Raw genomic sequence first — 26,055 nt, forward strand, 5'->3', positions numbered from 1 at the left:
TTATGTAAACTATCAGCAAAGGGGCTTTGGAAGTAGCAGACTTGTATGTTCTTGTGGATATACGGTGACCTACTTTGTAGACATGCACAGAACTGTGTCTTTAAAAGTATTTAAAGTGGGTCTCTAATGTAAAACATAATTTAAAAGAGTCTTATGAAGGATGCATTGAAGCAGTATCTTTTACATAAGCCCTCATATATACTAAGGCAGTAACAATTATTCATCAAGCTATCTCAAAGCATTTCACAAAGACAGGAAAGTATTTCTTCTACTCTACAAAATGGAAGTATGAAATTCAGAGTTTAATTTTACAAAGCATCAAGTATTTCAGTTGCTTAGAAACACAAAAATGAGACCCAAAGGTCCTGCCTAAGACTTAAGGAGACGTGTCTTTACAGCACTGGAGCCTTGCAATATTAAATAAAGGATACCTTTATACATGCTCTTGAAGTCAAAGAGGTTGACCAAGGTCTTACAGCAACTCAGTGGCTGAACTCGCAATGGCATTCCTGTCCCTTGGATCTTTATGCCAGGTCCTTTTCCCTCAACCATCACTTCATCAATGCAATGGCTGAAATGTGAGATCATCATTGTTTTATCTATACTAATATTGAAGTCACAGGTGAGGGGAACTGAATATGAAGAGGGTGTTCATCTGAGGAACTTTCACAAGATGAGCAGCATGCAAGTGAGCCAGAAGTGTTTTATGACACATTCAGAACCTGAATTACAGTTTCAGTAATCATCAGTTCCCCTTCTTTGCTGTCATTTCTTTATTTAATATATTGCATGGAAGAGACTTATCTTGCAAGTTTTATAAACTTGCAATAAAAATATAACAACTGTTGTATTAAATTATTTAAGTTGTAAACCATTGTAAAAAGCAGAAAAAGTTATATCGATGTAGAGACAGAAAAAATTATTATGATGGAGTATAAAATATATTTTTCTGATTACTACAGAATTTTTGTCCAGTGTAGCATATTGTAAATCCTTGGCTGGCCTTAAGAATGAAACTGCATGTAGATTTTTGTAAAGAATTGTGGCAAGTGGTTTAAGAAAAATGAAGCTAAAATCAGGTATATAATTTAAAAACAAATCAGCAAAAATGTGACAGCAAAAGAAAAATATCTAATAGGTCAAAAGAGAGTATAGTGGCAAAGTGAAGGATCAATGAATTTAAAACTTCCAGATTTCCCCTGAGGGAAAGCTAGAATTCTGGAGGAAATGGATAACCAAATTTGTATTTTAAGCAACTAGATTATTATTTTATTCTTTTGTGCTATGCCTTACTAAAGAGATGTGCCAATAACTCTGAATCTGGTTGTATTGATGTTAGTAGCATTTGAAAGTGCTAGATTTACCAAAATTGGTTGGTAAATTACAAACAGGAACATTTTCAGGAGGACACAAATATATTTAGCTGAAGTTCTATACATGATAAGATCTATTTAATTTTCCTTTCTTCTGCTTCTTTGCTCTGGGTAAGTCAAAAATGAAATTGATTAAATGATGATTAATCATCAGCATCATTATCCTTTAGCATTGTCATTTCACTTTTTTATCTTACCAGATTCTTTAGGATTCTTAATGACCCCAAGTGCTCTTGTGGTAAGCTGTAGATGAGTTTCCTTTGCCCTGCAAAGTGATTTGGCAGAAATTCAGATCATATTTTGTTGCCTTCCTTTCTACCAACATGTGCTTTCTGCAAAAAAGAAAAAGGTGATGGCCTCATTCTAATGATTCATCCAAGCAGTGGTGTAATTGAAAAACTACCTTGCAAGAGAAGCCTTTTTAAAAGAAATGCCAACTCATTCAGCTACTGTAGAGTAGAAAATGCTGGTAAGACCACTCTAGTGGTGATGTTCCAGGTATGATTTCCCTGACAAGTCAATGCCCATGGCATACAGTATGAGCGTTGACCAAAGAGAGAGCTGTGTGGGCCTCTTAGCTTTACTTTAAAAGTGACATCTCATCTTGAACAATTTATTTCCCTCTAGCTGTACTGCAATATTGTTAAAACCAGATCTCATACTGCACTTCACATCTTTAAAACAGAAGGAGGCACAAGGATAAATTACATTTCACTGTGCCTTATAGGCTGAGCCTCTGTTTGTGGAAAAGATAAAGGTCACCCTTCCATCACTCGCACTTCATGTTTCTTAAAAGTGGTTAAAGCATCACATACGTTTTTCTTCTGAGCATTTTCAATTTCATTAATCCAGTATCTCTTTGAGCTAAAATACTTCTTGGTGGAAATGTGGCTTAAGGCTCCAGAAACAGAAATTCCTGTCAAAAGAACCAGTGTTCCAGCAGAGGAGCTGTCAGTGCTGCTGACTGACTGGTCACCTGTGGGTTCAGGCTCACCTGAAGGGTCTGGGAGCTGGGGGAACCTGGAACCCCTAAGCAACAGCTCAGATCTGGGCAGCTTTTCCATTTACTGCTGGCCAATGCTGTGTACTTTACCTGTCACACAAAATGCAAGAGTCAAGGAAAGCAATGCAGTTTATATAATCCCAAAAGGCGTTTTCAAAAGTGGTTTTTTTAAAAAAACAGGACCATGTATTTTGGTGATGAAACATTCTTCTTTTTTTAAATATATACCTATGTGTGTGATAACTTAACTTTATTGCAGACATTTGTGATACACTGTGGTATAAAATATATAGCAGTGTTTAATAAGAAATCATGATACAATTAGATGTATTATGATTGTATCTGCCCTGTGACACATATAATAGACTATTTTGTCATAAAGTCCACAGGTAACTTTCAGATAACCTGTAAACAACTCCACGTGTTGATGGTGGAAGAAGAGCAGAGGCCTCCAAGCACTGAAATTGTTTAACAACAGAGCAGGCGGAACATGTACTGCACTGCTCTTCTGGGACTGTGATTTTAACTTCCAGAGATCCAAAAGCAGTCCAAGCAAAAGGATGATTGAGTTCTTTGCCCCTGTACTGTTGTTTGGAAGTGTCCCCACTTTGGTGTGCTTTCAAGAGAAGAGTCAGAATTTGGGGAGAAGAGACTGACACCCTCCTCACTCCAGTCTCCTTTCAGGTAGTTGTAGAGAGTGATGAGGTCTCCCTGAGCCTCCTCTTCTCCAGGCTAAACAGCCCCAGCTCCCTCAGCCTCTCCTCATAGGGCCTGTGCTCCAGCCCCTTCACCAGCCTTGTTGCCCTTCTTTGGACACTCTCCAGCATCTCAACATCCTTCCTAAACTGAGGGGCCCAGAACTGAACACAGGACTCAATGTGTGGCATAACTAGTTCTGAGTACAGGGGAAGAATCACTGCCCTGGTCCTGCTGGCCACACTATTCCTGATCCAGGCCAGGATGCCATTGGCCTTCTTGCCCACCTGGGCACACTGCTGGCTCATGTTCAGCTTCCTGTTGATTAGAACCCCCAGGTCCCTTTTTGCCTGGTCACTCTCCAACCACTCTGTCCCCAGCCTGTAGTGCTGCAAGGGGTTGTTGTGGCCAAAGTACAGGACCCAGCACTTGGTCTTGTTAAACATCATACCATTGCATTCATCCCATTTATCCAACCTGTCCAAGCTGCAGAGCCCTCCTACCCTCCAGCAGATTGACACTCCCCCCCAACTTGGTGTCATCTGCAAATTTGCTAATGGTGGACTCAATCCCCTCGTCCAGATCATCAATAAAGATATTTAACAGGACTGGGTCCAACACTGATCCTTGGGGGACACCACTGGTGACTGTCAACTGGATGCAGCACCGTTCACCAGCACTCTCTGGGCCCAGCCCTCCAGCCAGTTCCTACCCCAGCACAGAGTGCCCCTCTCCAAGCCGTGGGCTGCCAGCTTTTTCAGGATAGTGCTATGGGATATGGTGTCAAAGGCTTTGCTGAAGTCCAGGTAGACACATCCACAGCCTTCCCCTCATCCACCAGGTGGGTCACCTGGTCATAAAAGGAGATCAGATTGGTAAGGCAGGACCTGCTATTAATTATTAATTAGGCTATTAACAACTTAAAGTTAGAGCAAAAATGACTTGCAGCTCAGATCACTATGTGGCCAAGTTTCAGAACCTTTTTATTTTTCATTTTTCTGTTGGTTGACACAGCCAAATGACTCTCCCAGCCTCCTGTGCCCAATTTTGTAAAAATTTTTGTAAAAAGCTAGGAGCTTTTGGTCCTTGACTGTAGAGAGTAAGAGGGTACTGATATCTTGGGTCACTGCCATACAGGATAAAAATCCAATTAATGTAAATCTGCCAGATGAAGGGAAGGTAGTAGTGTGGCTGTCAAGAGCCACAAACTTCTGGGTGGTTGACCAGCAACCTCTGGCAGCAAATTTCTCCATTAAAACAGAAGTTGGGTTTTGTTACACCTCTAAATACTGGTCTACCCTTTCTTTTAGCCTGTTCTGGCTAATTTTGCATAAGTTGTCAGTTGCAGCAGTAATGAAATTTTAATCATTTGTTGACTCGGGACGAAAGGCAGTGAATGCCATGACCACTCTTTGTACATATTCCAGGCAACTTTGATTAAACTGTGCTGTGAAACCAGACCTGGATCAATATGAGTGATCTTCATCAACCTAATAATGTATTTAACATGTTTGGTACACTTGTATCTGTTTCTGTTACAATACACTGCTTACATTAGTGCAAGAGATTGATTTAAAACTTCAGAGTTCTTTACAAGGATAACCATTAGAAATAACCTCATTACTTTGCATTATACTATATATAAATATGTAATCTACTGTGCAAGCTCCTCAGTATGTATAAATTAACACAGCTACAATCTACAGCTGTTGAGAATCTGGCCTAGAAACTGAAAACAATTATTCCGTCAGTATTATTTTAAATAATCACAACTTAACTTGACATAAAGCAAGGACCATATGATCTTCTGTGTACCCAGTCTAAAGATGCTTACCACAACATCTTTAAGAAAGCTTTTGTATTATTTGTAGACTAAATTCTCCTACCAGCAGATGTATGTGGTGTCCTCTAGTTACATAAACATCTCTTCATGGTCAGGCCTTTTGGATGCACTGTGTCCAATGAGATATTTCTTAAATCTATTGGTTTTGGAGGCTATTTAGCAGACTTGAATAAACGAACAAATGTGGAAGCTACACCAAACATATCATTTGGGGATGTCAAAGCACTTAACAAACATTGTTATAACCAAGTCCATGTGTAACCACTGAAGGACATATTTGCTTCAGTATGTCTCATGACAGCTTCTTAAAAAATATACTTAAGTGAATTTAACACTTGTGAAAGGTGCCAGATTGACAGGCCCTAGAGATAAAAGTTCTTGAATTACCAGCAGGCACAGCTGAGCTTCCCACACACACTGCCCCACCAGTGTCCCCAACCCTACCTGGAGGGCACAGCAACCAACTGTCCTGCAGCTTGCAAATCTGCGCCATCTCGTGCTCTTGGACTATGGGCCAAGAGTCAGTAGCTGCAATGTGACCTAAGGGTAAAAAAGCAAGTTCCATAATTACTGCACAGGTGCTGTTGCAGTTGATCATTTTCACACCAAATTTTCAATTAATCTGGAAAAAAAAATAAAGAAAGTACATGTTTATCTGACTCAGAGTGTGTGAGCCCCTAGCGAATCCTGTGGTTCTGTCTGCCCACATAGGCACATTCAGGTGACTGTATGAGCGAACAAGTGCATACACATACTGTGAAGTGCATTCTTAGATGCCTTTTGAAAAATGGGTCCTTACTGTTTTCCATGTTTGTAATAATCTTTCTCCATTTATAACTCATCCCTGCTTGGTGTCATTACAGCCCATCTTCCCCAGAGACTCTGGACACAGCTGGAGTACAAATTCAGTAACCATCCACCCCATAAAGAGATTGGATCGTTACAGCATTGAAAGATAGTACACAGGGAAAAGAGCCTTATGATCTTTGCACTCTATCATTGTTTTAGAAAAAGCACAAGTTCTTCCCTGAGTGATTGCACTTGGAAAGTTCAGTCCTCTGTTCTCTTTGAAATTATATTTAGACTTCACTGTGAGTACTGGAAGGGCATGCTTAAGTGTTTCTTTATTTAGTGCAGAAGGTTAATGACATTTTAAACAAAAGTGCACATTTATAACCTTGTATAGGCCAATTCTCAATCTGTATCTAGGACATGGCTAAAAACAGAACATTGGAAAACACAAAGTGATGAGTTTTCATGTTCTGCTATTTTCTAAGCTGTAGCCGTCAGCTTGGACGAATTATTCTGGAAGCTAAATCTTAATTCTTTCTACTGAGAAACTAATAACTAATGTGCAGGGGAGCTCAGCAATATTTGTTTATCTTTTAAAGAGTCACATTTATTTCTGCAACTTGCCATTGATGTGCATGATAACATACCTAACTTGACTGGTACTGTGTGCACTTTGGAAGGTAACTTCTGTATATCCAGAGAGAGTTAGATGGCGTATAATTGTCTTAGGGATGGCATTTGGGATTGAAATTGGAATTGGTATAAATATCAGTATATTTGATGATTATCATTGCCTTACTTGCTTGCCTCCTCATCATTTCTGGTGCATCTGTCACACTGTACAACTATAAGAAGACTCCATACCAGCCTAAGTTCATATTATACCTAAGATGAAGTTTAAGTTTCCAAATTTGAGAGGAAGTTCAAGAGAGAATGTATACTTGGAAGAGGATGTTTTAAGATGGTAGTGTCCACGAACTCTGCTTGAATATGTTGCTTCATCCAGCCTCAGTTCTCTTGTGCAGGCTGTCTACTAAAAAAAAAAAAAGACCATTTTAGGTCATCTTCTTTTTCACAGATTTGGTCTTTTTAGTACTGGTTTCATGTTTTATACACCTTAGTTTCAAATACTCAGTGTAGCTGAGTAAGGTTTTCTTTTGGGCTGGGTTTTTTTTGGTCTGCTCATATTTGTGTAGTACCGCAATGGCATTTTCTTTTCATTCATTTTATTCCACAGTTCCTAGTCTATGTTCCTAATCTATTATGTTATAAATTCTGCTTCCATGTGCTACTTTTTACCTGCCAGTACTACTAATCTTTTTCATCAACCACCTTTTTAATATTTTTGAGCTAGTAAGTGGCCTATTGCTTGCAAAAAGACAAAAGGCTTCTCTTTTCTGCTAATAAGAGGAGAGGAAGGCCAGCGACCTTCTCTTACAGAATGACAATACTCCCCTCCCACAAAAATGCAGAGAATAGAAATAGATGTTTACCAGTTTTCCCAAGACGCACAGTATACTAGGGCACCACTGAAAACATTATTTAGAAGCAAAGGCTTCCTAAAGCTCACCTACCACCTTCTGAAGTTTTTTCTCAGTTCATTAGTTCTAAAAGTCTTTATAGATGTAAAGTATTGCTTTAATTTTGTTTAAAAAAGGCAAGAAATTAGAATTCCTTATTAGGGAATGATAGGAGAGAGGTTCTTTCATGAGTGAGTTAAACAGAAGCCTTCAGAAGAATACAAAGGGGTTAGTTCATTCCCATCTTCATGTAAATTGAATTACAGGGTTTAGTAAGTGAAACGGATCATAAGATAAACCCCGCAGAATCCAGAAAGCACTAATTAACGCCCACAGTGAGTAACTTTTCTGAAATTGGTCTTTAATCAAACTTTGCTCTGAAAACAAAACAAGTTATTGTGGCAGCTTGATAAAAGAGATGCATCACCAAGGCTGACAGGCCCACAATCAAACCAGCACTAAAAATAACTGTTTTGTCTACTAATTTTCTTTCAGATGCTAAAAAAAATGCATGAGCTACAGTCTAAAAAAACTTGCATAGTTACTCAGCCAAGTGACTCAGCTCTAGAAAAGTGAGGTTCCTGTAAATGTTAATGCCCTCACTGATTATGAGCCCTTTTTCCTTCCCACACCCTCCTGTTGAAACAGAGGAACAGCAGAGAGCATTGTGAGGCTGAGAGGGGAAGAGACAGCTTCTGGATTCCTTCAGAGTTCGTCATTTGATGCCAGCTGTCCCTCTCCTCTTGCTGCTAGCAGTGCAGAGTTCAAGCATCCTGACTGACTAACTAGTGTGGATTAAAATAAGCCAATCACTCATCTTTCCTTTATCTCCCATGAACAGTAAGGTCTATCTATGGCTGCTGTCTTTCACAACTTCTACTCAATCTGAGAGCAGGAGTTATCAGTAAGACAATGCAGGGAAACACAGCTCGTTTTCCTCATTTCCTTTCATCTGCTCAGCTGTAGGAAGAGTTGCTAGAACTCCTGTGGGTACCCATCCAGCCTACAGCAACTTTTATTATGTTTTCACTGTAGCCTCCTTAAAAGCATTGCTAGAACTGTTTCTGTCCAGTCTGGGATAGATTCCAAAGGGACAAGAAGTCCACTGCATAAACAGGACTAACAGTAAAATATAACAGAGTACTAGTCTTCCCTTTATAGCAGATTCTTCTCTTAGCACAAAAAAGACATGGACCTGTTGAAGCAGGTCCAGAGGAGGGCCACAAAAAGTGGTCAGAGGAGTGGGACACATCTCCTATGAGGAAAGGCTAAGATAGCTGGGGTTATTTAGCTTGGAGAATGCTTTTTGGAGAGCTTTTTTTGGCCTTTCAATATATGCAGGGAGCTTATTAGAAAGATGGGACAGACTTTTTCATAGGACGAGGAGTGATGGTTTTAAACTGAAAGAGGGTAAATTAAGACTAGATATAAGGAAGAAGTCTTTTACAGTGAGGGTGGTGAGAGGCTGGAAGACATTGCCTAGAGAGCTAGTAGATGCGCCATCGCTGGAAACTTTCAGGGTTAGATTGAACGGGGCTCTGAGCAGCCTGGTCTGGTTGAAGACACCCCTGCTCATTGAAGGGGGATGGACTAGAAGAGATTTAAAGGTCCCTTCTAACTCAAACTATTTTATGATTGTATGATTTCACTTAGTGAATGCTCTGTTGGGTGAAGTTTTACCCTATTTTGTATCTGTGCGTTCAACTGACAGTATTTTATGTCCAAAGTGACAGAGTCCTATCAGTCTGGATCCTAATAACCACATCCTTCACAGAAGAGGTTGCAATCATCTGAAATGGCTCTTCTGTTTTAGGGACAAGCTGAAAGAGGATGGCTAACATTAGCTTTAGTGCTTTCAGTACAGGCTGTATTTTCACCTGTTATGTGATCACTTGAAAAAGACATTTTCATTGTCACAACTAAAACTAGTTTAGTATGAGAAGAAAGAAGTCCACCAGTATAGATGGGTCCATAAATTGCAATACAAACTGAAATGTAATGTGATGAATTCTTGGAGACAGGTTTTTATGAAAGAATTGTTTGCAAATACAGACATGCAGATCTGAGTCGCAACTTTGGCATCTGACCAGGCATGTGTTTGTAGAGACTTGAGTTCCAAATGCAACTACAATTCCCTCTGTAATTTCTTTTTTTTTTTTTTCATTTTGGGGTATGTATACTTTACAAACAGGCCCGAAACAGTAAATTTGGGGTTTTTCTGAAGTCTAAAATATGCTAGTTACTTTTTAATTTTTTTGAACAAATGTTACTGTGTATTTACCATTCAGCAGGAAAGCCCATTCATCAGTTGTTCACATTGAAAGAAAGGAGACAAATCTAGATACAGCTTAAGAAATGTCCACCACATGGATTATGTTTTGAATGTAATGTAGAAAAAAACACAAGTTCTTTTATAGTCACATTTTCAAAGACTGGTTTAGGAAATCTCAGGTTTAAAGCCGTTTCACAGCCTTATCCAAACTCATCCTGGTCATTTGTCTCATATATCATGGCTATAACGGACTTCCGCTGCAATTCAAAGCAGCTGCTTAACTTGTATTCAGATAAATATCCCAGGCCAGAGTGACTGAAATGCATCATCAGTATTGCATGAAGGAGCTTATATCATCTCTATAGCTCTGCCTAATGTGGGCTGCAGAAAGGTTCCACAGAACTCCCTTTGTTATCAACAAAAGTCAGTTACACCCTGACCATCATTAGAAGTAGGCAAATCATCACTATCTTATATTATAACTAAGTAGTCAAAGACAGCCTGCAACTCACTCAAAACCAGGACCAAGGTAAAGCAGTGTAATAACCAGGATAAAGAATCAGAAGTGGGTGACTTCAAAGCAAATTCCAGTTCCATCCCCCTAAGTTTATTTATTGTTAATTTCCCTCATTTTGTGCATATGAATGTTTCCCACTTGGCAAAAAAATTGAGCCTGACTTCAAATTTTATAATTTCAGAATAAATTTATAAAAGCATTGAATAATGCATCTTTGACCTATTTTCCCTGCAACTGGTAGGCTCTCAGCATTTTTTAAGTTGTAGCTGATATGTGGAAACACAAATATTTACAACATGTTGCCTCCATTTTTCCTGTGGGCAGAGCAATTTTGAAAACCTGGTCCCTTAATAGCACAATGACCAACATGAAATAATGTCATCAAGAATAGTAACAAAAAGCATAAGGTACCATATGACAAGCCAAGTATTTGACTATGCAAAATGTCCACATTATTGTCATTTAAAATCTTCACAGCCACATCAAAACAATCAGTGCAAAATCATATTTTGTAGACTTCCTTTTATATTCCAACAGTATGTTCCTGTTTACAGGGCTTGATTTTGTTTTGGACAGAAAGGCATTAATTGCAATGAAGCAAGCAAATTGTACAGGTTTTGTTTCAAAATCTTATATTCCACTACATCATTTTATATTAAGAAAAATATGGGGAAAATCCTGAACTATAAAAACAGACAATATTTTAAAGCACAGTTTCTTTCCTTGCTGTGGTTGTAAACCACAGAGATAGTCAGCTGGATGTTTAAGAAAGGGGGGGCCTCCCATTCCTTGTGTTTCACCTTTTCATTGCATTGCCTGACCATTTAAGGCAGAGGCTTGTTCCAGACAGCTTTAATTAAACTATGCTGGGAAATTGTATATAGATCAATGGAAATGATCCATTACAAGCTAATCATGTATTTAACAGTGTTCAGTACAGTTCAATCACCTTCTAACATTTCTATGGCTTTACATTCATGTGGCAAAGCCCTGAATGTGTATATGTATTTTTAATCCATCTCGTTAGTGACCATATGCTTTGGCTTCAAGGGAGACAAGAACTGTCTGCAATCTGCCAGGGATTTAGGGACATCAATAATTTGTGAATAGTCATGTTGGTACTGGTCGAAGGGTTAAGTGTTCTGCACACCAGGGGCAGATCTTTTGGGACTGGAACTCTTAGTCAAATGTTAGGAACCTGATCCCCTGTGATGCATCTTTTCAAAGTACATGCTGCATGTCAGATCTCCACAGCAGAAGCAGTGGCGCTTTTTTAGCTCAGGGATTTAAAAACCTTCTCTAAGCAATGTAACAATATCTTCTGGTTAAAAAGTGAATGAAAGATAGTAATAATATGAAAGTGATTTTTTATATACTAGGCTAAATGTGATCTTCCTTTTTGTCACCATTTTCCTTTTCCATATGAGCTATTAGATTACTCCTCCCCTGCAGATATACAATGAAGCAAGAGTATGGCAGCAATAACAGGGGCCTGGTTTTGAAAACATATGTGGATTCTGTGGCCTCACCTGATACTGCCTAAATCCTACTAATGACAGCAACAATGTAAAAATCATCTTCCTAATCATTTGGAATGACCCTTTAGGAGCTCTCAGGACACTGTTCTTTCTTAGCGTGAAAGCACCTTTTAAAAACAATAGCTGACAGCCTTAGTTTGTACCATGTTATATGGAAGGGCTGCTAAGTCAGCATAAGAGACCATCGAACTGTTGATCTCAGTATCCTGTCTTTACAGAGAAATGGCAAAAATAGATGGTAATGCCAGAAGACTTAGAATAATTTTTGTTCATTTTAAGTTTTAGTTATGTCCATATCCCTCAGCTGTACCCAGGTCAAAACAAAAATGCATAGCAGTGCAGGAAGACACTTTATATCTCCCTGAACTTCTGCGGATCCTTTGGGAGCAGGGGGATTCATCTTACAGGATGAAGCTCACTTGCTTTCAGCAAATTTCATGTAGTTATAAACACAGAATCATAGAATGGTTTGGGTTGGAAGGGACCTTAAAGATCATCCACTTCCAAACCCCCTGCCAGGGACACCTTCCACTAGACCTGACTGCTCTGAGCTCCATCCAACCTGACCTTTAACACTTCCAGGGATGCGGCATCCACAGCTTCTCTGGGCAACCTTTTCCAGTGCCTCACTACCCTCACATCAAAGAATTTCTTCCTAATATCTAATCTGAACCTACTCTTTATCAGTTTGAATCCATTCCCCCTTGTCCTGTCTTTACATGGTCTTGTGAAGTCCTTCTCCATCTTTCTTGTAGGCTTCTCTCAGGTACTGGAAGGCAGCAATTAGGTCACCCTGAAGTCTTGTCTTCTCCAGACTGAAAATCCCAATTTTCTCAGCCTTTCCTTGTACAAGATGTGCTCCATCTCTCTCATCATCTTGATGGCCTCCTCTGGACTCACTCCAGCAGATCAATGTCCTCCCTGTGCTGGGGATGCCAGAGTTGGATGCAGTACTCCAGTTGGGGTCTCACCAGAGCAGAGTAGAGGGGCAGAATCACCTTGACCTGCTGACCATGCTTCTTGTGATGCACTCAGGATACAACTGGCTTTGTGGGCTGCAAGTGCACATTGCTGGATAATGTCCAACCTCTCATCCACCAGCATCCCCAAGTCCTGCTTGGCAGGGCTGCTCTCAATCTGTTCATGTCCAGCCTGTATTGATACGGGGGGTTACCCTGACCGAGGTGCAGCACCTTGCCCTTGGACTTATTAAACGTCATGAGATTCCCATGGACTCATCTTGAGCTTGTCCAGATCCCTCTGGATGGCATCCCATCCTTCAGGTGGTGTGATCAACCACACCACTCAGCTTGGTGTCATCTGCAAATTTGCTGAGGGGGTACTCGATCCCTCTGTCTATGTCATTAATGAAGATATTAAATAACACTGGTCCCAACATAGACCCCTGAGGGACACCACTTGTCACTGATGTGACCATCCAACCAATTCCTTATCCATCCAACAGTCTACCCATCAAATCCATCTCTCTCCAATTTAGAAAGAAGAATGTTGTGGGGGGCCATGTCAAAGGCTTTGCAGAAGTTCATATAAATGACATCTGTATCCCTTCCCTTGTCCACTGAGAGAGTCATTCTATCATAGAAGGCCACTTGGTTAGTCAGGTAGGACTTGCCCTTGGTGAAGCCCTGTTGGCTGTCTCAAGTCACCTCCATCTTCTCCATGTGCCTCAGAAGAGCTTCTAGACAGATGTGTTCCATGACCTTCCTAGGCACAGAGGTAAGGCTGACAGGTCATAGTTCCCAGGGTCCTCCTTTCTACCATTTCTAAAGATGGGTACAATGTTTCTGTTTTTCCAGTCACCTGGGACTTCACCTGACTGCGAAGACTTTTCAAATATGGCATGTGGCTTGGCAACTACATCCACCACTTCCTTCAGGACACTGGGATGCATCTCGTCACATCCCATAGACTTAAGTATCTTCAGGCTCTTGACCCGCTCATGTCTGTTCTTCAAAGACAGTTCTTCACACTCAATACAACTCTCGATGTAGAGGGCAACCTCTCCCCGTCTCTTTCCTCTCCTGTCTTTTCTGAACAGCCTGTAGCCATTGATAGCTGCATTCCCATCATGGGATTCATCCCACCAAATTTCAGTAATGGCAACAAGGACATCACTTTTCAGCAGCATGGTGTATTCCAACTCCTCCTGTTTGTTGTCCGTGCTTTGTGCACTGGTGTAAAGGTACCTCAGCTGGGCTGTCAGCTATGGTGCCTTCTCAGAGGAATGCCCCTTAATTCCTTTGAGATATTTCGTTGGTGTTTCCCTGTTGGCTTCTGTTGCCTCAGGAGTCCCTGGCTGGTCTCCATAAGACTGCAAGTGTGCTGCTTGTAGTTAGCAAAATTAATGTGGAACGTCACAGGAAATGAAAACATGCACAATGTTTTCACCAAACACCACTTGTTTGCTGCCTGAGAATCAGCTGGTTTTCCTTTCACTTTAATAAACATTCTGTATCACGGCAGATTAAATAACTCTAAAACTAATAGCAGTCATATATATTACACACTCACTGTAAACCTCTGTCCATTACTTGTTTTCACTTTTAACATCAGCCTTTATAACTACGGCATGCAACTGAGCAAGCATTTCCATAAGTGATATAAAGGAAAGATGGTTTTGAAATCTTTGTATTTGAATAGTTATATACTTCAGAAAACACTCATGACTGAGGCTCTGCCTAAAAGCACAGTTTGAATGAGTGAAAAAAATATAGATAGTGTCTTTATTAGTGTCTCACCATTAAAAATATACAATTAGTATTGGAAGATTTGGAGTAACTTATTATAGCAGGTAAAATATATAGCTGTCAAATTTTTGGTTGTGTCAGCTATAATTACATAGGTTGCCACACATTTACTAATTGTGCATTGTCTTCTGTGAGACCTTAGAGTACAATGTTACTGGTTTAGATGACTCAGTCTCTGCTTTTCAAGGGAAATTTACATGAGCAAACTTTTATCCATAATTTTTAAATGTATGCATGTCTAATTTAGACTGTTTTCATATCAAACTATTTGATTTGAAAGTACAGTAAAATATTTAGAGACATATGTCCCAGATTTTCATTCACGTTTCATTTATACATGTAGGCACTGGCAATAGAAAAGGCAGTGGTCTTTAGGAAAGGTGGCTCTTTCTGACTGGCAACCAAGTCCACTAGGGAATGTTCAGATGTAAATATTTACAACTATTTTGGCCACCTCAAAAATCCAAGAGAATGGAGTTCTATTTTCAGATAGCCCCACTTTCAAATTCTCCCTTTGAAAAGAATATCTGGTCTTTTAAGTCTGTGAAAAAGGTTAAAGACAAAAATTACATTTTCACAATTTTAATTGATGAAAAAAAGGAAATGTAATTTTAATAGGGTGGAATGCATGACTTTTTGAGGTGGCTTACCTTTACCCCTTCCACTTAATGCCATTTGAGCTAGAATAGCCGTACAGTTTTCTGAAGTCAAAGCTTAGAATAAAAATGCTAATTGATGTTTAATTATTGGGTCACTGCTAAATATCTGTAATATAAAGACTTAGTCCCTTTTTACACACCATATGAAGGAGTCCTTTGACCTTTGAAGTGACTGTTGACCTTTGGGTCATCCATGCCTATCTTCACCTCCAATGTCAGTGATGTTAATACAAAAGGAAGTCACCAGAATTTCAGAAGACTGGTACTGTCTTAGCAGTATTTTGTTGGTAGCACTGCCATTATTACTTTTTATGCTACTGCTGCCAGATAAAAAGAGAGAAGAATTTTGGCTTCAGTGAATACAATTGCAAAATTCCTGTTTTATCCTGGATGAGGTAACACTTTGAACTGCCTATTCACAGTTTCACAGGCAGTGACACCAAAAAAAAAAAGCTCTGACAGTCTTCAAGTTCTGCCCTCTTTACACCCTCTCTAGCCAAGATTGCTTAGTGTTATAAAGAATTGCCATAATCACAGAAGCTACTGACAGAAATAACTTATTGCAACAAAAACCCATGCAGGCCATACCTTATCATTAGGAAACTGTCTTTTGTAGGGTCATTCAAAGGGTTTTCGGTAGTCTTCTTTAGGGTTCTGTGTGGCTTGATTTCTAGCATGTTCACTGAGGCTGCAGCATGACCAGAAATGTCTTGATACTGAGTTTAAATTTTCCATTCTTTAGTTTTCTTCCATATTCTAATTAGGTCTTCTCAATTATTAATTCAGTTCCCATAATGGACTTTTAAATTTCTGAACTTCTGCCACACATACCAGTCCCTTTAGAGCTCCTTGTAGCCAGATTCTGTATTTTTAGCAGTTTGAATCTTACTGTAGTTCCAGATATGCAGTCATATATGTTGCCATTTCTGGACTTCCTCCATTGTCTCTTTAACATGGGATGCTTCCATTGATTTGAAATCAAAATCATGTTCATAAAGTTTTTTAAAATAGCCCATTTTAACTCCTAGTAGATTGCTGTGCTGCAGTGGGATTTGAGAGAAGAATTTAATTTACAGGCAACTATGTGCCGAACACCCAAATACCAAAAATGACAAAGGAACTGAATTTCAACATCCCTTCAGCTATTTTTACTACCTGCACGTAGTTTCAGCTTACTCTATTGGTAATCAACAAACCACTCGCTCACTCAAGGTTGAAACATGCATTTAACTGTTTTGCTGAATTCTCACCTTAGGCAACATGTAAAATTAATCTCAAATTAGTCGACAAGGAGGTGGGAGATGATAATTGTTCCTTCTATATAAAGAGAAAATTTAAGAGTTGCATTTCACTTCCTTTTTTTTTTTTAATTGCTACCCCACAATAATTTTCAAAAAATTATTTAGAAATCATTTGTAAGAGACAGGACACAATAGAAAATGAGACAAAGAGAATTCATTAATTGTTTCATTTCTATTTTAGGACTGCAAGGATACCTTGAAAAATATCTGGAAGAGAAGGCTCCAGCTCTGATTTTAGTACCTGTGGTGGATTTACCTGGCAAGGAAGTTATTCATATGATATGCTGGCTAAGCTAGCAGTTCAAAAGAGATGAGCTGATGTCAAAACACACATACATTCCATGCAGGAGAGAACAAAGAAAAGAGTCGATACTAACTGTGTTGGATACTTTCATGAAGCAATATTGTTTGATTTAAGCAAAGTCGTATTTAGCTTGTTAATGATGCCTCATTATGTGACAGAGTCAGGTTTGTATGAAGAATAAAGGTTTCATTTAAAAATAATGTACTTCTTTCTCACTTATTTTTAAATGTCTCCATAATAGCAGGTGGCTCTTGGGACATGCAGTTGAACAGATCACATCAGCTCTTTTGTTTTGTATATTTAGGCCTGGTTACAATACACTGATTATAACTTCAGATCATTTGGATGGAAGTGAAACCAGAATATTACCTCCAATATGGTTTTAAAGACTGGAATCCTTTCAATTCTATGTTGAATATACTCACTTCAGGCCAACTCATGGAAACCTTATTTGTGGTCAAATTTTAGCCATTTTCTAGCACAATAGAAGAATTATTCAGAGGAGTATTCAGGATGCATATTTTACAGAAACAAAAAATGGAGATGCTGGCCAGACAGTAGGATTTGCCATCCTGCTTTCTGAGGCAGGGGTATCTTTGTGCTTTACATCAGGTAGACAGTTCTTATTAAAGAGCTACCAATACTCAGGAAGCTACCAATATTCAGAGCTACCATAAAAGCAGGGCTTCAGTCTTCTCCAGAAAATCAACAGGAGTTTTACCACTGCTTTTACTAAAACCGACTCAGACACACAACTCCTATCAATTTCATTGCCACTGATATTTTTACTCATTACATAAGGTCAATACAAGATAGAAAGCCTTTTGCACTTTCTATCTTTTGCACTAGAGAAATCTTACTTTCAGAAAAAGGCTATAAAATTAAACTTTAAAGAAAGAGTATCAAACTTTGCCTTGCCTGTGTTCTATATCTGTATGTTCTTACTGCTTCTCTTCCAGTGTGTGAGCACTGGAGCACTCTTGCAGTAGCATATAACTGAGAAGACAGCTGCATGGTAGTAAGTTTATATTGAGGTAACTAAGAGGTGGAGTTAGCATTCTGGTTTAATTTTCTTACCCACTACCAGAAATGCACTTGACTGCACCTGAAATGAAACAAGTGACTAAAAATAAGGTCTTCCTCTGTTAGAAGCTTTGCATGGCCAGCATACTATGCTGATCAATATTTGAAATTAGAGACTGTTAAATGTTACTGTTCCTTACTATTACATCAAGTAATATAGCAGAGATGCCATGTTCTTTAGTAAGAATTACTTTTTTCACAGGTCTTCAAATATTTTTTGAAAGGGGAAGGCAAAGAGTGCCTGTTATATAACAGTGTATAAATACATGTATGTATTAAATTTCTGAAGGAAAAAAGGATGAACCTGTTAACAATTTATTAGTTGATTATTATTCGGTATCATTTTTATGTTAGACTTAAAACATATTTGATCCTTGTTCTTTCCCACAATCAAAAGAGGGCTTGTTTATTTCAATTCTACTCTTTTAGAAGGCTAAATCATTTTCTCACTTCTCCCTGGAAATACTTTATTTCTGTCACTGTGGAGTGCTCACGGACCAGAGACCCAAGCTGCACTGAATCAGAAGAGGAGATGTACTTTCAGAGAGATAAGGATGAAGTTTAAGTTCTCATTGATACATATAGAAACCAAAGAGATGGCATAAGTTTGACTTTGTCTCCTTTAGCAGTCATTGTTTTCATTATGAGTTTAAAAATGATAATGAAACATGTTGATCTTGGCTTTTGTACTGTACTGCATATTTTAAGGTGGCAGGATATTTGCTCCTAAAGAAACTAGCTTTTTCTGCAAGTATTCCTGCAAGATTTGTGACTCAAAATAGCCTTCTTTTTTCCCATTAGAGGCGCATTGAGAAATGGTAATAGAATGCATTGGGCTGAAAACAGTGTGATCTATTTTTCTCTCAACTGAAAGCAAACCTTTTCCTTTTTTTTTTTTGAGAACTAAAACTTCAACTGGTTTACATTGTTAATAGCTAAAAAAGAATAGTTTGATGACTTTTTCTCCTTGAGAGGCTTCAAACAGTTTTTAAGTGGTGTGAGTAACTAAAAGGATAAGCTGAGTCTACGGTGTTTTAGGTATGAACAAGGCCATTTGTTCAACATTGATATGCAAGGTAGGTGGTTAAAGTGTTGTGCACCGTATAGAGACCTAAGACTTTTATAATAGAAGGAAACAGTCCCATTTTATCTGCCTTATGCTGCCATACTTTTATCATAATTACTGGGTCATACTATGAATAAGATATTTCAGAGCTCTTTTTCACTTTCTTTGTAAGAAAAGTGCTAGCTGACTGTGAGGTAGGGAGATGGGCATAGACACATACATACACATACATATGTGTGTTTTAGTGAAAAGAGGGAAAGACATCTGATACTCAAAATTTATAGATGCAGGGGGGTTTTGTCTTTTTGTTTTTAAATCGGTTTTTCTTCAAAGCAAGCTTGGTAGAGTATTTACCCCAGCAAGTTTTAATCTTGAGACTATAAATTCCCATACATGCTAAAACACTGGTTTTGAGGACTTATATATACACACAAATTCTTCTGTTCCTCTGATTTTAATTAAACCAGCAAGAGAATGTTTTGTGTGCATATTACGACACAAAAAGTTGGCTTATCTAGACTCCAGCACTCAAAACACAGAAGAGCTATGTAATGGGTGGGAAAATGTCTTTAAAATGTAACCCAAGGTTTTAATTTTTTGTTCTCTTCTTAACAAGAATATGTCTTACACACTTTTTCTGCTTTTTTTTTTTCCCAGAAATAATCTATGTCGTTATAGTTCTCTGTGTCCATGAAATTTTGTCTCTTCCTCCTTTTAAAAGTCTCTGTATATCAATTTCTTTAATTGCTTGAAAGTATGACCAAATGGCACTGCAAGACCAAAACTGATTTAGTAACTTTGCACTGTACTCATTTCAAAACCCAGTGATGGCAACAGTACCAGTGAGCCTTTACAAAGCACATGGCTAAGGTGCTATAAAGGCACCAGAGCTGATCTTCCTAAATAGATTTTAAAATGACACTGAGATATTTTAAGCAGAGATTATTTAATTTTTTTCCCTCTGAGTTTTACAGTTAGGTGATTCAGGAGCTGATTTGTTACACCAGATAGCATGGGCGCATCTTTCCTCTTAGCCTTCAGAAGTCTGACGAGCATTGGAACCAGGATGTCTCCTGAGTATTAGAAAGGTAATCTGAAGCAGCTCTTCTCCTTCAAGGACATCCTATTCAATCCATCATCTCCTGTCTATGTGCGGAGTCTAGTCTATCAAAATACAGTGACTGAATAAAACTTTTATTTCAAATAAATGAATGCATTGGTTTAATAAAAGACTTGTACTTCATGGTGTAACAGTTCTTTAAATGAACGCAGAAATCCTACAGTACAGAAACTTTTTCATGCATCATGTTTTCATTTAACTTTTAAAGAATAACTTTGTTATTTCTTTCAGGAGGGGTTTGCTGAAGCAAACCTATCTTATTCTGTGTGTTAAAGTAAAACTGTTCTGAGCTCTCTGAGTACTAACCGTCACTTAATATTTTAGTAACCTGCTTTTACTATTATAAATGTCTGGCATTGAGAATACATATTAAGAATACTTGACAATTTACTAATTTATGATCTTTTTACTTGTATTTTAATACTTCTGGCAAGCCAGCTTGTGTTGATGTATTAGACAAACATTCAAAATACAGACTTGAGACTTTGCAAGCTTCTTTTTTTCAACTTTCATCTGAACACTGAATATTTTTGACCTATTTTAAATTTTAATTTTAAAAAACAGACTGGGTACCTGTGAACTGAACTCATATGTTACATGCAAGTGCCCTTTTACTGATGATTCACTGCTCACAATTTCTTGGATTTGACTTCTGTTGGATTAATTCATGGCTAGGATTTGCCTGTGATTTCCTGCTTTTCTCATTTTTTTTTTAGAGCACTGTCTGCTTTTTCTCTACATTCCCAAATAGACAATTTGTTCTGAGGATCTTCTCACAGGATATGTCACCAGCCCTAGTCTCCTTGCCTTTGCCTTGATTCTCCATTTCATTTGCAACGTTTAAAAAACACGTTTTGGATTGTCTGCTCATCCTCCATTTTATATTATATGGCTATTTTCTGACCATATCAACTAATCCTAAATCATTCTGAAATACTGTTTGCATGATTTAACTGGGCTGACAAGACTTACTGTCCACAGTGCAAATAGGATGTACTCAAAATAGGTCAGATTTCACATTTGTTTTTCCCAGCTTTCAGAAATTCCAGCTCTTCTCTAAATTACAAAGATCCCCAGATCAAAAGAAAATAAACGTTTCAGAACAAAAAACCAAGCTGAACAAATTGACAGATGCTCCAATCTAGTAACCTGTTAGGGGGCCTGTTAAAGTCAGGAGGCATAGGTTAGGATCACACCACCGCTTTCCTGGATAAGTTTAAGCATATCCATTTGATTTCTTGTGCCTCTATTTCCATATTTGTATGTTTTCTCACCCTTTCCAAGGTGTTGGCAAAGGGATGCTATGTTGTAGTCATACAACCTGCAATAGCAAAAAGTTTAGACTGAGTGAGCAGCACACATGAGTGTGAAAGTAATGTTGTAGTGGGAACCAGAACGAATGTGATCACAGATAGGAATTTGCATGAGCACAATCTGGAAAGCTTTTCCCCCAGCACACTGCCTGCAGCAGTCTCAGATCACAGGAGAAGTCTATAATACATCTAGTAACATTAATGATACATTTTACAGCATGATTCATCCCTGATGATCCCGAAGGGCTTTACAAGTCCATCACATAAAATTTGCCTGGGCCATCACTGGGACAGCCACACATGTGCTGGGGGCCTCCGCTTGTAGCATGAGCGTGGGCAGGTCTCTGTGGTTATGCTGCTGGGAGAAGAGCTCCTCCACTCTCCACAGTTCCCAAGTAGGGGTATTTACTTTGACAGAAGCAGCAGTTTTCAACCTCAAAGGCACATCACCAGGCAGCTAGTGTTATTACTTTCTGTTACTCATGAGAAAAGTTGTTCTACTTTAGATTTTGCCATGATACAGGGGGAGAATCCCTCTTCTATGCTCCATCAGGCGGCAGTCTCTGTTCTCCTTCTGCAACTTCTGCTGCTGGCAGCTGTTGACAGTACTCTCTGACCTGGTACATCATGTTATTGCCATAGCCCCACTTTACAGGAGAGACTTTGTTTGTCTGAGATGGAAGTTGTGTCGTTGCATTAGGGGTGCAAGCTTGTGCAAGCATTGCTTCACCTTCACCAATTCCCGTGGGTTTGCTGGTAGCTGCCTTGACAGTAATTTATTTTGTTGCTTATAAAAGACCAGGAGCCCAGAAGGAAGAAATACATTTCTCAGATATAAGACTTATCTCGTTGCAACAAAGTTTAGTGCTACTCCCAGACATACCCAACCATTCTGCAGCGAGACACGGATACATGCAGATATAGAGTCTTTTGTAATCAAATTTCCACAGCTCCAGAGCTGGATCTGTTAAGATTTAAAGGAGGAGGTGTTAAAGAATACGAAATAAAAGAAAGGTAACACAAACAAGAAGTCATTGTCAAAGGAATGATATTACTAGGAACTGGTGGGGAAGTCAAGCTAAAAAAGGCAAACAACAGGTCTAGGGACCTAAGGGGTTTATTCTTTATTTATGGGATGTCTTTGAAGGAAAGGACCCTGGACTGCCTCTCACTATTGTTAGTTCTAATTATAAGAGATTAATGCATGAAGAACAAAGAGGAATAAATAGAATTGCCAGGAAAAAGATCCAGAAGTGAACTTTAAAACACATCTCTCATCCCTTCAACAAGGTATAAAATGGTAAATGCTTTGACTACTCTAACAGCGTGCTTTGGTCTGGCATCTGAAGCTGAGGATGCCTGAAATGAGGGTAATATGCAAGAGAAGCCACCAGTTGTGTGCTATCCTGCTGTTAGGGGACATTTCTCCTGGGTGCTGCCATAAGGAATGTGGTTAATAGGTCTTGACTGCAGAGTTATAGCCCATGAATGTGCTCTCATTTGTACCTTTCCTTGATCAAGGTGCTACAGTGTACCAAGATGTTGATTCAGGACTTGTCTTTCATTGTTATGGATCTTGTTTAAAACTAACTATTTAAATACTAAAAGTCTGACTATCTCGTGTTGCAGCTCAGATTAGGCAAGCCAAATGTGATTCTTTATGCTACAGTCCCCAGTGCAGACAAAAAGCATTCTCAGGTTGTGATCCTGCCACTCATGTAATTATTTTAGAGAAAGACAGCTCCACTACTTCAGCTTCAGTACTTCACAAGAGGAATGGAAACATTAGGAAAAGTTTTTTCTTTGATGTAGAATATGCTGCCAGTTTTTTGTTATTAAAATAGGAGCTAACTTTAAATAAATAAAATTTTGCCTGGAGCCTTCTGAAAACTAATGTTGTGTTTTGACAGTGTCATTTTTCTGATTCCTGAATGCATTATGTGAGTTAGCTCAGGACTTCAGCATGATTTTTCTTCTATGCTACATACAGTGAATTATTTTTTCAGTTCTGGATTTTAATTGATTTCTCTCTCACGCACATGCAGAGTCACATCACTGTACAACTTTCTTACTTAACAGGCGCTCCCCAAAACCGGATTTTCCCCTTTGAAAGGACAAGTGGATCAATGCCCTGCAGAGAAGTTTGTAGGAAAGTGGAGGCAGCTACCACTATTTCTTATTGGGAAAAATGGGTGAAAAGCAATCATCTTGGAAAATAAACTAAGGAAATTAAGAAATGTCACTCAAAACCCCCGCAAACCAGAATTTTGTTTAAAAAAAACCACACCATATTCAACATGCAAAATGTACGCAATGCTTTATTAATTGGGCTGGTAGGTTTCATATCCCCTGAATTCCTGCTTTTCTATAAAGGATATTGATGTAAAGATGATATAGGACTTTGAGAACAAGCAGACAGTCTTTAAATAACAGTTGAATTGAGACTCCAGTCTTTGATGACAATTTATGGCCCTCTTTTAAAAAAGGAAAGTCATTTAGGTGTATGCTCAACTAGAAAACTCAAGTAATGTGTGCTTAGTGAGAGAAAAAAGATTGCTAACAGCACAATGTATCTTACAGCATAAAGTGCACCCCTAAAACTGCAAATTGCTGCGAGTATTCTTAATGTGCTGTGAGCAATTCCATACACTGTATTTCAAACATTGAGTGCCCAGTCTAGTATGTACCTACATCAGAAGTGGCTAAACTTTTTGCTATGTGATTTCAAGAGAGAAAAAGAGGTGGCCAAAGGACTTAAATTCCACTTAACAACTGTTGAAGTTTCAAATTTATATTTATTTCCTATTTGAATAAAATAAAATACTTTAAATGGGAGGGGTTTTTGGTCATGGTTGTATTTTTTTTTCCCAGAGAAAATGAACTGGGTCAAAGTGTTTATTTTCTTATTGAAAAGGTCAGATTTTCTGTTCAGATTCCTTTTTTTCCCTGGAATTACCAGAAAGCGTTGGACCATAGAAACCTTTATGTTGCAGAACTTTTTGCAATTTACATGTTTTAAAATGTTTGGTTGGAATGCCAAATTCTATTTTAAAAGATTTTTTTTTTTTCTGTAGTACTTTGAGACACGTTATTTCAAGTAAAAAAACAGAATCTTCTTTCTGGAGTAAATACATTTCAGAGATATGAGCAGAGTCCTCAGAGACAAGAACTCTTGAATTCTGATGTTGACAGTGAACTTTGCAATGGTTGCAAGTTATATATTTATGATCTCTTCCCTTCTGTAAAATGAGGACAACAGTAATGGGTATGGATTAGGTTGTTGAAAAGATTCTCTTGTAGGCAGTGTCAGGTCTACAGGTATCCTGAGGTACACATTTGAAAGGAGAACATGCCCAATGCTCTTTATGCCCATAGTTCATGAGGTAGATAATTTTGAGTCCTGAGTCCACCATGAATTACAGAGACTTTTTTAAAATACTACACTGCAAGAGTTCTTCACTTGCTTTCTGGTCCACATAGTAGACTTCAGGATGGTGTGGAGATGCTATTGCAGGTGCAGATTGGCCCAGGAGCACAGCCCAGGCTTGTCTCCTGTACAGCTGCAGGGTAACTGTCCAGATTCTGTCTGGATTCTTACATCTCTGCACTACAGAGCAGTATGTAGCACGGGCATACTTTGACTTTCATGGTTTTCTCTGTATCCTCAAAACTAGAAAACAGTGATTTTAATATTATTGAGATTTTTAGAATATTACTTCTCCACAGAGGTTGGGGAGTTAAGAATTGCAAATAGAGCAGAAGGATTGAGAAAACTGCTTTTTCTCTTCTGTCATCAGATATCGTATGCCTTTCATCTTTGGAATCTTCCTTTGCTATCACTGTGTTTCTCTCTTCCCTCATTTCTTTCCCCTTCTTTAGGTTCGCATTCCTCCTTTTTTATTTTATTTTCTTCTTTCTCTCCCCGATACTGTCTTATAATGTCCAGGGTATGTTTGACAAAAGGAAAGCCCCATGTGAGCTCTTCTTTTGCATTCAAAACTAAGGACCTTAAAAATCCAAGTTAAGAAGAAGACCATAAGCATAAGTGAGAGGGCACAGAGAAAAAGAAAAACAAACTGAGAATTGCAGCTGCTCCCATTGGCATCAGGTATATCTAGAAATACAAACTGTAAAGTGTCATAGATCTGAGGCAAGGTGAACAAGCCTTACATTTTACTCAGGTGTTACTTGCATCTCAACAATGTGACTTAGTAGTGAAATACCATCTGTTGCCTTTACCAAGCCCCACATACATCTTTCAAAAGGGACTGGGAACATAATTTGTATTTTCACTGAGTAGAATTTGTGCTCCCAAGTCATGTAAGCACCTTCAACAAAATGTTTCTTGGGAAGGTAATGTTTTATGATCTGGTAGCTTGAACTAAGATTTCCAAAGTTTACCAGACCAGACCATACAAATAAAATGCAAAGTCAATCTAGTGCAAAAGGTGCTAGAGAAATCCTCGTTATTCCTTTTCTTCTTTACTCATGTGAGGTATGGTTTTAAAGGAACTGCACAAAGAATGCCACCCTGCTTATGCTAAATGTTGCAGCGCAAAGCCTCTCCAAAAAAATCTGAGCCTTTGCATGGCTGTTCAAAGAGGAACTGATTTTTCAATAGTCAAACACCAGAACAGCCTTCCTAGAGAGGTGGTGGTGGTTGCCCCAAGCGTGTGAGTGTCTAAGAGGAAATTGGAGAACTTCCTTAATAACATGCTTTAACTTTTGGTCAGCCCTGAAGGAGTCAAGCAGTTGGACTGTCCTTGTAGGTCTCATCCAGCTGAAGCAGCTGTTCCAGCCTGGTCTGGTCTGCCCCCTTTCAAGCACTGAGCAGCCAACTCAGGACCTGATTTTCATGTAAGACCTCGGGCTTTGGTAAGTATGTTA

General features: G+C 38.7%; 1 protein-coding gene across 3 annotated transcripts in view; it reads left to right on the forward strand.

The window, feature by feature from the left end:
• DPH6 (diphthamine biosynthesis 6) overlaps positions 1-16,779 on the forward strand; it is a 196,475-nt gene extending 179,696 nt beyond the window's left edge. For all 3 annotated transcript variants that reach the window (XM_018083012.2, XM_018083013.1, XM_018083014.1), the window contains exon 15: positions 16,464-16,779. In XM_018083012.2, the coding sequence (XP_017938501.2) occupies positions 16,464-16,579 (116 nt within the window). In that variant the 3' untranslated portion in view covers positions 16,580-16,779. The remainder of the gene's footprint in view (positions 1-16,463) is intronic.
• Positions 16,780-26,055: the final 9,276 nt, after the last annotated feature.

This window comes from Manacus vitellinus, unplaced genomic scaffold (genome assembly GCF_001715985.3).
Source record: "Manacus vitellinus isolate BGI_N305 unplaced genomic scaffold, ASM171598v3 scaffold_6_pilon, whole genome shotgun sequence".
NCBI lineage: Eukaryota > Metazoa > Chordata > Aves > Passeriformes > Pipridae > Manacus > Manacus vitellinus.